Source organism: Nipponia nippon, unplaced genomic scaffold, assembly GCF_047370975.1.
Source record: "Nipponia nippon isolate SJK-2023a ecotype South Korea unplaced genomic scaffold, ASM4737097v1 scaffold_3, whole genome shotgun sequence".
Taxonomy (NCBI): domain Eukaryota; kingdom Metazoa; phylum Chordata; class Aves; order Pelecaniformes; family Threskiornithidae; genus Nipponia; species Nipponia nippon.
In genome coordinates, this window is record NW_028262347.1 from 65,744,363 (window position 1) to 65,757,301 (window position 12,939).

General features: G+C 37.7%; 1 protein-coding gene across 2 annotated transcripts in view; it reads left to right on the plus strand.

The window, feature by feature from the left end:
- Positions 1 to 12,939, plus strand: part of MTPN (myotrophin) — a 45,429-nt gene that overhangs the window by 22,252 nt on the left and 10,238 nt on the right. For both annotated transcript variants that reach the window (XM_087767179.1, XM_087767178.1), the window contains exons 2-3: positions 4,190 to 4,303; positions 5,464 to 5,547. In XM_087767179.1, coding sequence (XP_087623305.1) covers positions 4,190 to 4,303; positions 5,464 to 5,547 — 198 coding nt within the window. The remainder of the gene's footprint in view (positions 1 to 4,189; positions 4,304 to 5,463; positions 5,548 to 12,939) is intronic.

Sequence of the window (12,939 nt, forward strand, 5' to 3'; positions counted from 1 at the left end):
TGTCTTTGGCCAATATTATTCAAAAACACAGTAATTTCAGAAAACTTTACCTAAAGATAACTCTTTTCGTTGAATCTTTACTTCCTGTGCTGTTTCCTGCCTCAGCCTGTTACAGGGATTGAGAGACCACTTTGTCTCATTTTGTTGGCATAATTAACCACACCTTCACCAGAGCTGCCTTATTTATTTATTTATTTATGAGAGGGGGCTCAAATCTTGACCTCATGCTTAGATTTTCTTTTATCATATGAAGATGTGAATTGGCATTTGGAGCTTGTTGCTATAGCTACAATATATAATTTCTTTGCTAATGTGAATCCTTGAATTCTCTAGTGTGTTCTCTAGTCATTCACTTTTTAGATGCTACCATATAGAGAAGATGTGTTTTCTATTCAAAGTGTGATCTGTCACAGCTGGCCAGTCTGTCAAAACTAGAGAACCCAACTGCCCACATAAGTCAATATCTCTCCCTGGCTTAGCCGAACAGAATACTTCAGACCAGTGGAAGAGCAAGAGAATCCAACTTGGAGTACTCATCCAGTGAAGACAAAAATCAACACCCACAGGACTGTATATCTTAAGCTTAAACAACAACAGCAGCTTGTTGAGATAATCTTTGACAACCTTATCTAGTATGTTAGATATGTTTCACATTACCGTCTAGGCAAGTAAAAAGTTTATTGTTGCAGCTGTGGTAACTACTGTCTTTGGCACCAGTGTACTACCATATTTGGATCATGAGGGTTCAAGCAGTTTTCTGACTTTCCCGTTTTATAGGTGATTTTATATGCAATTTTTATCTTGGAGACTTAATTAAGCACATAAATGGTAGCTGGTGTAGATAAAGATTGAAACTTTGTATCTTTAATTGAAATTCTATTAAAAGTCGATATTTCCATGCCTAAAGGCACTTTCTCTTTGCAAAAGTATAACTATAAGGATATTCTTGTGAGTTTTATAACAGCTCATCTTTAACCTGAATAATCTGTGTGTAGGGTAAGGTTTAGGGGTTTTTTAGTTGACCTATGAAATTTCCAGTGAAACTGTTTAGTCTTCCAGCATGAAACTCCCTCTGAAAAAGAATTAATTTATTGTTTACATGGATACAGATAGAGCTCTAGACCAGTAGTCTGCAAACCTTTTTAATCATGCACCCCTATCAGTAAAAAAAAAATTGAGCATGCACCACCAAAATCTGTATATTTATTTATAAATTATATAATGTACTACTGTACTAATCTATTACATACATTCTAAAACATACCCAAAAATGGAAATGACAGATAAAGATTAAATAAACACTATTTTTACAGTGCAAAAAATATTTTCTTGTCACACCTCAATGGATTGTCTTGCACACCTCTCCAGGTGTTCACACCCCACTTTGGAGACCACTGCTCTTCCTCGGGGGGGATGCCCCAGGCAATATAAATAGGAGATCTAAAGGCCAGAGAGAAATTATCTGTGAAGAGTCCTGTAAGTTTTCTGACATACGTGTGCTAGAGACTGCATTGAAAGCAGGTTCTTGTGCCAGGGTTTGATCCCTGTATATGAAATGGCTTGATTTGTCTTTGCTTCCTACTTCTCTATGTCTTAGACTGGGAGTAGGAAAGGCCAAATGAAGTTTTATAACATTCAGTGGTCTGCTTTACAGTGGCTTTTCACACCCTTGAAACAACTGGATATTTGACTTTGCTGCAGAACCTAGGAGTATTTAGGTTATTTTATTTTCGTAACTTATCTGATATCTTTGTTCTGTTAATTTGGACTAAAATGTTCTGATACTTGACTTTGAATGCTGTTGATATATTTTCTCAGTGCTATATTCAAATCCACATGGTCTGTGTTTGGGACATCATTGTTTGCAGACTTCTTGCTAGGTACTCCCTTATAACCAAGCTTTCATCATCTTTAAGGGAAACTTAGAAAACTTGGTGTTTGGGTGTTGTTTTTTTTTCCTTCCAAAAGTTCATTGTCCAGCAGGAATTTATTCCACAACCAGCTTAGGAGAGAACAGAGGAAACTGTGGTATAGTCTTTAAAAAGAAAAATCCTATAGTGTAAGCCAATGAGCCAAATAATATTTATAAGCTTAAGGAAGAGGAGCTTTGGACTGTCCTAATCTTAAGACATGATGATTCTAAATTTCTTTTTGAATGTGAACTTTGTAGCTTTACTGTGTGCTGTGCCAGGAGTTAGCTTGCTTGTCCTTCTCCCTTACCCCTTTATTTACCATGTCTTAACATGTGACATTACAGGAATTTTTAGAGCCTGTTTTGGGGTAGTGATTGCGTGGCTTTTACATGGTTGGCTTCCTAAGCTTATGCATCCCCATCCTTAAGTATCTGCAAACATCGTGTGTTATTTAAATGCTAGCTGTTTTTTAAATTGACAGGAAGTGGCAAGGTGTGAATAAGAATATGGGTAGTGCTCAACTTCCTAGATAAGCTAAGTATATGCTGTTTCCTTACACACTTTTCAGACCGGTCTGGCTGTTTGTATGCTGTTAGTATACTGTGATCTGCATGATTATTTTTTTTTTATTGGAACACAGCTGTTAACATATCCCCACCAATGTTTTGTACAGAAATTCAGCAAAAGAGAAGTTGCAGCACAATACTGTTTACCAGTAAAGTTGTTGCAGATAGAGAGTTAGACCTTCAGTTGGTCATATTGGAATTTTACATTATAAACTATTGTACAGTGTTGATAGTCCACATAGCTAAAGCTGCGTTGGACTTTGTTTAGAAGTACAATTTGTTGCTGTTTTGAAAATCATAGATAAAAGCTATCTTTTTGCTGATGTCCAACATGCTTCAGAAGCCATAGCTATATTTATGGGCCAGTAACAGCAGTTGCAGAGGTTTTTTCCATTATGCTACTTGCTGCTACTTCATGCTATTTTGAAGCCAGAACCTTCAACAGTGTGAGAACCAGGTCCTGACCTCTGAGGCCACAGAATGTGCAGTGTTTTATTTAAACACCTGAAGTTACACTGTTGTGTTGCTTTTGACTTTCAGCAGGGTATATTATGAGAAGAACTGAATATTGTATTGATAGGAGAGGAGAACTCTGAGGTCGTCTTGTTACTTGGCTGGTAGTATAAAACTCTGATAATACAGAGCATCAAATGCAGAATAAGATTTCCTTCTGACAATCTTCTCTTTCATTCTTAGAAGAGAGGTGATGTCTGGAAGATATATGTCAAGCCCTTTATTCTGTGAACTTTCTAGAGATTTGAGGCAGGAGTGAGGGAACTTCAGGGGCTCAGTAGAGAAGTAAGAATCAGTGCTACAGCTGAAATTCTTTTGATTGTTTTTCTATGGAGATGCAAGACTTCAGCTATAATGCTAAATTTAGCCACTCCCTAAAATACTAACATTACTTGCACATACGAACAAGAAGTCACTTACCACATAGCTTGTCAGTATTTGGTTTCCAGTAACTTCTCTTCATTACTGAAGTGCAGCAAATCAGTTTATCCTTAGTTGCGCAACCCAAGGTGAAGAAACAAAGCTGATTAGGCACTCACTAAATTAAATTTTGTTTACGCCTTAAGAGATGTCTCAATCCACTAGTACAAGTGGCATTAGAGTACAACCTCCTGTGTCCTGATTTGGTTGACTGTCTTCAGACTTTTTTGTGTCATGTAGAATTGGCAGATGCTATTTATAAAACAGAATGGACAGTTTCATAATTGGGTTTCAAGTAATGGATGGTCCGTACTTAGTACAGTGCTAGTAGTTACGATGCTGACTTATTTCTATGCATCTGGTTTCTCAGTGTGCAAAACTTCAGTATGTGTAGAAGCAGGTAAAGTAACTTAGCCAGATAACTAGGATCCCAGTTAGGGGGAAGGAGAAGCAAAATGAGCCAGTGTGAGCATTTTTTACAAGCTCTAATGATTTTTTTTTTTAAGTTTTTTTTAATCGCATGAGTTACCTAGTGCACTTGGGTACTCACTACACTTGAGATGCAGTGTGGAAGGAAGGACCAAGGTTGTCTTAAAGTCTTAAATGCATAGATGAGGGAAAAGAAATCAAGCAGCTTAATTGCCTGAGGAAAATGAAAATTACTTAAATATTTGGATGGAACATTCTTCATAATATTTGAAGGTGTTGGATTTTTTCAAGCTTTTCTTGCTGTGTTAGCTCTAAAACTTTGCTTATTAGATTATGTTTACATTGAAGGGTGAAGATGTCAACCGGACACTTGAAGGTGGGAGGAAGCCTCTTCACTATGCAGCAGACTGTGGACAGCTTGAGATTCTGGAATTTCTGCTATTGAAAGGAGCTGATATTAATGTATGTATATCAATTTGCAAACAGATGTTAAGGTGTTATGGTGTCCCTTCCCTTCTTCCTTTCACACGCACCCACACACACACACCCCCGCCAAGGCATTGGTATAAGTGCCTAAATGGTTACTGAAAGACTTAAACTAAACAATTTGATGCATTTAAAAATATTTAAGAGGTGGTCTCCTAGAGGTTAGAAGCTTAAAATTACGTTTATTAAATGTTTTTATTCTTTTTAGACATACTATAGGAAAAGTTGTTTGTAGCTATAAATAGTTAAATTTAATTTGACCATGATTAGAAAAATAAATCCAGTAATCACATCTAAGAAAAGTTTGCATGAAATACATATTGCATTTGTTGGAAGGGACTTCAGAAGACAGTGCAATGCATCCTTGGCCAGGGCAGGATCAACTCTGTTTAAATTGCTGTGCTTCGCTCTTTTTTTGGAGACATTCTTACTTATACAAACTTAGTTATTTTGCTGTAGCTTGAAATGCATGGCTTTATGGGCACTTCAAAGTAGTGTGGTTCTCCATAAAGTGAAGTTTCTAAATACTTTAACCATACACCCCAAACACTGTGCTTTAGAATACTGGTCTGAAAGTTAATGTACAACATATCTTGGCTTTAGTCCTTAACAAAATGGCTTGGATTTTTTCCTTGGTGTCTGGAAAGATTATCTCTTCCTCAGGAGTTCTAACTGGAGAGAAGGAAAAAATAAGAACATTTCAGTTGCCCCATTTCTTATTCTTTCCAGGACTGTAGTTTAGAGAGGAGAAGACAGCACAGACTGTTTCAGCCAAAACTGGTTTCTGAAGTCAGGCTGGCTGAGAAATGGGAGAATTAGGAGTACTGTTTTTAAGTTGGGCAAAATTTGTCACCTGAAACCCCATGATTTCTATCATTGGCCTAAAAAACCAGACAAACTTTGGGATACCTAGAAGTCTTATGGAAGACATGTCTTGCTGTTACCTGACTGTTTTTAAAACAATGACTTTTCTTTTTTAAAAGGAGAGTAAAAAATTCTGAAGGAATGCATTTCTGCGTAATACTCTTAAGTCCTTACCCTCACTCTACTGTTGACAAAATGAAATTAAAAAGTTAAGTGAAACCTTTTAATGCTGTGTGAAATTGTGCTTCAAATAAGTGTGTCTCAATTTACAGGCTCCAGACAAACATAATATCACACCACTCCTATCAGCAGTCTACGAGGGCCATGTGTCCTGTGTGAAATTGCTTCTGTCAAAGGTGAGATACAAATGTTTAGAACAAGTTATCCATTAGCAAAGTGTATTACTAGGAATTCTTTTCCGTAAGATTATCAAACAAACGGTGTTTATGTTGCTAAACCAGAGAGGGTACACTGATTATGGAGAAGACAGTTGAAAGAGAAAGTTCTAGGACTTTGCAGCTAAGAAAAGTAACAGTGACCATTAAGAGAGTATTGTGAGCTCCAGCTAGAGAGCAATTAACGGCAAATCAGGCAAGAAAAAAAATGCATTCCTTCAGCAAACAGGGAGGAGTGGGATTTAGCTTTGGCAGCTGCTTAAGTGTTTCATGGGATGGAATCTCCACTGTGAAGTTGCTCAGAGGTGTGGTTTCCCTCTGCTTTTGCCAGATGACTGAAAACCCATCTGGGTTGGCAGAGTGAGGGGAAGTAAAAGTAGGAAGACAAGCTTTCTCTGTTATAGAGCTTGTAAATTTTGTCCTGGGGAGAATAAGCTTAATCTGTTTCAGTTCTCCCTTTGATTCATATTACAAAGGTGATCCATTTACAAAGCAGTAGTTAATTCAAACAATGTTTTGTCTCCATTCATATGTGCTCCTTCTTGTTACACCTCGCTTACTTTGAAAAGAAGAGGTTAACAGTGCATTTTCAGTATATGAACCCACTTAAATCATTTGGCCAAAGGATTTCATGCTGTGTAATGTTTTCATATGCCACTTCCAAGGTAAAATGGTTTTCCTTAACTGCCTTAATGCTGCATGAATTTCACTTTTCTTCACTGCTCTGATCCTGTCTAATGTTAGTTATGCCTTTCTGTGAAGAAATGCTGTGACTGTTAATTTAGGATTCAAATGGTGCATCCTACTTGCTTAAATATGTTGTGAGGACTGATCCTTCATTTAGGAAAGATGTCCTTTATCCCATGTTATATTTCTTTCCATTTCTGTTTTGAAGTGTTTTGTGTTCTAAATAAGTTGCTCAAATAACAAATAAGATGCCTCAAAACTTGAGTTCACACATGAATTGTCTGGCAACTGTTAAGGGTTGTGCATTCATTGTAGTCTGTGAGCGAGGGCATTAAGGTCCTTCCTAAACCAGCTATTTTTCACGCAGCTTGTGAGAATGTATTGCTCTCTATACTTGGTACAATTTGAATGGAATTGGTTAAGTTCAACAGTCATAAAGATGAGGCAATCTTACAAAGATGTGCAGAATGTTATAAGAGAGTGAACTTGGGCTAGGAGATGAGGTTAGAAAAATGTTACTGCAACTAGATAGTTTAGGAAAGCTTGTAGTATTTTTAGATTTCTTCATGCAGAGCTAAATGTTGTACCACATCTGCTTGCTTCTATTCACGTGGGCTAGCTGATGAAATATTTATGAACTGGAACTTTGCTCATCAGCTCATTCTGTTTGAGGCAGGTCTTATATTAAGAGGTTGTTCTTTCTCTTAATACAGTTATCTTATGACCCTTGCTTGAACATCTGTTGTCACACCTTGTTTGTAACATAGGCTGATTTCATATGTTCTTTGATAGCAGATACCTGGGAGATCAGGTAGTTCAACGCTTATTGAAAGTTCTAAAAATTACTGACTGTTTAACTTTGACTGTTTAATGTTTTTTCCTAGTTACTTTTGGAGTGGGGTGTATTTTATTGTTACCCCAAATGCAGGAAAAGTATTGAATGTCTGATGTCAGTATATGTAAATAGCGGAACTGCGAATGCTGGACCAATATATTTAAGATTTTTCTTCAAAGCTGTTCTTTGTTGCTTTTGTAAATACTACGCTTCTACTTATTGCTAAGAAGCTTCATTATTTTACATGTGCCTGATTTCAGCTGCTTTCATTTACCCTGTTAGCTGATCTCTTGCATATCTGGCCTTTGTCATAGAATATCGCTTAAGCTGTTGGACTAGAAGTCAATAACCTCCTTAACATATTTTTAAACAGGAAAACAAAAATAATGAGTATTTTTTTTGTACTTTCACAACTTTTGAGAACCAATGAATAGTGATGCATATCTCCTTAGTCTGTTTGCATACCACAAATGTAAAAAGGTTAGCAGTTTGATCAAGTTAAAATTATGTAAGGAATAAGAGATTGTTCCTCTTCACTTGCTAAGATTAGGTTTAATATAAATAATTCTATGTTGGATGCAGTTAATTTGGAAATAGAATTGTTGTAAGCTAACATTCTGTACTGTCTTCTACAGTATATAAATTGTGGGGATGTTCATAAATCTTTCATGTGAGACTTCTGAGCTATTGAGAGGAGGAAGAGTGTTCCAAGAAATGTTTCAGATGTTAATTGGACATAAAATGCAAAAAGTGTACCTTAATAAAAGTACCGACTATGGAAAAGGTTAGCTTAGTCAAGGTGACCTCCAGGGCTTTTGTAAACTTTCTGTTACTGTAGCAGATTTAATCATCTGATGGAAGTAAGCTGGTTAGTCTTTCATGTAGTGTGACCGCAGAGCATTCTTTAAACAGTCTTCCACTGAAAGCAGTAAAAGCATTAAAAATATGCGGGCATAATTCACTTTCAGAGGATAATAAATACGTATAAATAGTAGAGACACTGAATCAAGATTCTAAGCTCTTAAACTGACTAGAATGATTAGAGTGGCCCCTTAATCTTAAGCTGAAGTAGCCTGGGCTGCTGCAAACCTGTGCTTTCTGTTGTTGATACTGGTGACCATGCAGTTGCCCAGTGAAATACAGCCAAGCTTCTTCTAAGCTCATATTAGAAACAGTTTACACTCGTAAGAGCTTAACTTGAAAAGTACTGGTGGACCTGTGCTGGCTCTTAACAGTTCAGTCTCTACAAAAGTTTTTAATGTACATGTCACATGACTAATACAGTTTTCTGTAGATGATACTAATGGTTGAAGCCATTACACCAACTGTTGTCCCTTAAAAAGGACCAATTTGTTTTATGGAATTTCAAGTAATTTTCAACAAGGCTTTCCTGTGACAAAGCACAGTTTGTTACTCTTGTTATTCCTCAGAAAAGACTGTTTTAGGGTTCTTAGCTAATGCTTATCACACATGGAAGTTGAATGCTGTGATGACCCTGTGTCTAAAATACAAATGACTTTTTGGAATAGTGAAGGCTGGTGGTTTATCTGGGAATCACTGGCAGCCTGTATACAGCTGAACTGATAGAATCATAGAATCATTTAGGTTGGAAAAGACCCTTAAGATCATTGAGTCCAATGTAAAACTAACACTATCAAGTCCACCACTAAACCATGTCCCTAAGCACCGCATCTACCGGTCTTTTAAATACCTCCAGGGATGGAGACTCAACCACTTAACCTGGGCAGCCTGTGCCAGTGCCTGACTACCCTTTGGGTGAAGAAATTTTTCCTAATATCCAACCTAAACCTCCCCTGGCATAACTTGAGGCCGTTTCCTCTTGTCCTGTCGCTTGTTACTAGGGAGAAGAGACTGACCCCCACCTTGCTACAACCTCCTTTCAGGTAGTTGTACAGAGCGATGAGGTCTCCCCTCAGCCTCCTTTTCTCCAGGCTGAACAACCCCAGTTTCCTTCAGCCACTCCTCATAGGGCTTGTTCTCTAGGCCCTTCACCAGCTTTGTTGCTCTTCATTGGATATGCTCCAGCACCTGTGATGGCTTTACACAGACCTGCATCTGAAATGCGGTGTAATATTTAAGGTCATAAAGAGTTGAAGATTAGGATTTTTTAGGCATGTAGTTAAGACATCTGGGCTACAAAGCTTTTCGTAATCCATTGAAATCTAGCTGATCCACTGGATGTGATGTGTCAAACTTTGTCCTTTATATACATTGCTCTTTTACTGGTAAGTTGGGGGAAAATTTCCAAAGTTAGCACAGGGTGCTAGGATGACTTGAAATACTTCTACTTCTGTTCCTTGTCATCCCTTTTCAGCATAAGAGTTCAGAATGGACGCTGTAAAGACAAGTTAAAAAATAGTTCTTTCGTTGGTCTGGAGATAAGATGCTCCTTTTCTCCTCAGAAGCTCAGTTATTAATTATAAAGCTGATGGACCAATTTGGTTTTTTCCTTATATTAAAGCAGAATTGTTATGCTAATTATGCATTTATTGGACACACAGGTAATACTAACTGTATTTTCCTTTCTTATGGAAAGCTGAACTGTTACATTACATTTGCAGTGACTACAGGAGGAACAAAATTAAAATGTTGCTCTTAGTCTTAAACTACTAGCTTTTTGTCCTTTTGATGTCTTCTGAGAAGCAGTAGAAAGCCAATTCTAACTTTCAAGTAGTGTTCCCAGCCATTCTTGCTATAGCCCCAACCAGCTAACCAGTTCTTGTTCACTGGGGTTAGCAATGCATCAGAATAAAATGGTTTCACAGCTTCTGAGGAAGCAGGCTTCCTCTGGGAACCGCCCACACGAAGTTTTACGTGAAGGCAGTGGAGGGAGAGAGATGTTTCAAATTCTCAAGAGCTCCCTGAAGCACCGATCTGGTTTCACAGTACCGTAGTAGGGTGATACCTTGGACAAGCCCTCTGTCTCAGAAGCTGAACTTTCTACTTTATTCTGGTGTATTTGTAGGAATACGTTGAGGAAAAGCATAGATAAATCAGGTTGGACTACATCTAACATGCAGATTAAATCACTTCTAAAAAGTCTGGAAGGGACCCCAAGAGGTTATCTTCGAGTCATTTTTAAGAACACCACTGTTCTAGTAGATCCGACTTGTTCTCTAAGGCCTTCCATCAGCCAACTTTGTTGTCTGCCATTCCTTGATATATTCAACTTTCCATTATGCTGGAGTTCAAGTCTCTGGAATAGAACTGTACATTGTTTGTCAAGTCGTAGTATCACCACCATTATGGAAGCTATGGCTAGGTTTGGTCAGCTTCTGAATAAAACTACTGTTGCTGGGAGAGTTGTGTTGCATTGCATGCTCTGAATCTAAATCTTGTGGTTCTCAGGGGCTTGTATGTATATAAAATTATATAAATACGCTCCTTTCTGAAAATCCAAAAGATCTTACTAGCAACCTTAATTCTTAACTTGAGTAACTTTGTTTTGGGCATTCATAATTGTAGGGAGATATAATTTAACATGCTGTTTTCTAAAGAAACAAAGTGGAAGAATGTGGTATGTGATCTATAAATGGTCCTTTTCTTGGGAAATTTGAAATATTCTAGTGTTAAAGCAGTTTTTGAGGCTGTAGTTTGACAAGACAAAACATTCAATGGTATATGCAGTCTCTACACTATCACCAGTCCCCTAACATGGATTTTGTATGGCAGCATTTGGAAATGGTTGTGGAATCTAGCAAGACCTTACAAAAAACCACCTCATCAGCAGCCTTGTCAGGATTGATATGGGTCTGTGGAGATGGGGGGAGGGTGCTAATTAAGCAGGTATTGCCACTGGATGCTTTGTAGTATACAGCCAACATGCAGTCACATTTAAATCTGCCCAGCCAGATACTTGAGTTGTCTTCAGAAGTTTAATTTGTGGTGTTCTGCAGCAGTTTTAATCACACAAGAGTGAAGGAGTGCTTGTACACAGTCTTTCTTGCCATAATGTCCCATCAGTGAGTGAGATGAGCACACTGTCTACCAACATGAGGCTGCAGTCCCATGTTAGAGCTAAGCCAATGCAAAGGTTAGTTGCCTGCAGAACAGGTGATGCTGTTCAGTCTCTTAATACTCTTACCTGCATATTCCTACTGCTTCCTTGCAATAGGCCTGGCATTTATCCTGTTCATTTGTGTCTATTGCAAGTTAATTTTCTGTCATTAGTTTCCTGCCAATTGAGGCCTCCAAATTAAAGTTTCATTGCAGATTTAGTTCCTTGTGTTAGTTTATGAAACTGGAGAAACACTGGTGCCAAATGAAGAGGTATCTTCAGTTTCACTTCAGCTGCTACCTTGGGAATTTTTTCAGTGCTTCTGCAGTGTGACTTACCTGTTCCAGAGGGTGGTCTCCTGAGTGTGATTACAGTTTTTGCAGATGTACAATAGAACCCAGTTTCTCTGTTTTACTTCTCACCTAGTCTCTGTGTTGTTCCTTTGTAAATGGCAGATGGTGTTTGCTTGTTGCCGTGTACTAAATACTTGCTCAGCTCTCTCTGTGCCACTGTTTTTGTAGGGGATGGATGAATTTCAGATTAAATTTGAGAATAAGAGACATGGAACAGATGGGAAGGATGAAGCTGAAGTCCCTTTAGCCCTGTAGTGTCCCTTATACCTACACTTGCCTTATTAGTTGCAAAGGCACAAGAGGTCTCTTTCTCTCCATTACCATACTTCATGTTTATTCGTGAAGAACTATGGGGAACATATTTTTGCAAGCCTATTTGTCATCATCAATTTGAAAACCTGCTTCAGTTTTGTTAGTTTTGATAAGCTAAAGGAACACCAGCTATAGTAATTTGACAGCAGGTACCTGGGATATTGTCATATCTGAAGGATTACTGCATCTTTATAACTTCTTTTCTAAGAAAAAAAAAAATAGTGAAGGCTAAAGGTTATCTAGCCCTTGCATAATTTTTACCACAGCTGTATCATCTGTATTCCTTTTTTTTTTTTTTGTTTCCATGCAAGTCTGTGTTCCTTAGCTGTGCAGTATAAGATCTGTGGAAATTTAAATTTGGCTAGAAGCTTATGTTGGGAGGCCTCTGTTTGGCAGTACCTGATCACAGGATATCATGTTGTTTGCATGCATAGTTGCATTGCCTGGGAAATATATTTGTAATTAAATATATGCATTTTCTGAGAAAAGAAGACTTCTCATTGCCTCATTTTAGCAATGAAAATAATAAGTACTAAAAATCTTTATGAAGAAATAGGCTGGGCAAAATCTGAATACCAATTTGGGTTAATAACAGTGGTTTTGATCTTTGTATGGAAAGTAACATTCAGCTATAATTTTAGGTGGGATGAAGCTTTAAGGAGGTAGGAAGTGAAGTGAAAAATAGATGCTTGAAAAAGGAGCTGTAGCTGCATGCTCAATGAGAAGGTGTTTCACTGGTAGAAGTAAGAAATTCTAGATTATGCCTGCCAAAACAGAGTATACCATGCTGCTGCATCTCTTGTGCATTTTCAGGGAACTGGAACTGATTACTTCTGGATAAGTTTAGATTTCATAGACCTTATTTCCTGCCTCTTCCCTCCCACCACCCCCCTAAGAATGCATTAAATTCTGTCTTGAATTCAACCATTCAAAATTATGACATAGTTAACATTTTCTAAACTACCTGGTGATCCTGTGGTATTTGGCTACATATTAAAACTGGAGAGATATGAAAACTGCAAGAGAGCTCCTTCCTTAGTCTTGTGTGTGTTATAACACTTATTCTAGCTTTTCAAGTTGCTGTCTCTAGAGGGGTATTAAGAGCTTCGTAAACCAAGTGATTTAGCTCTAAGTTTCTTCTTAGAATC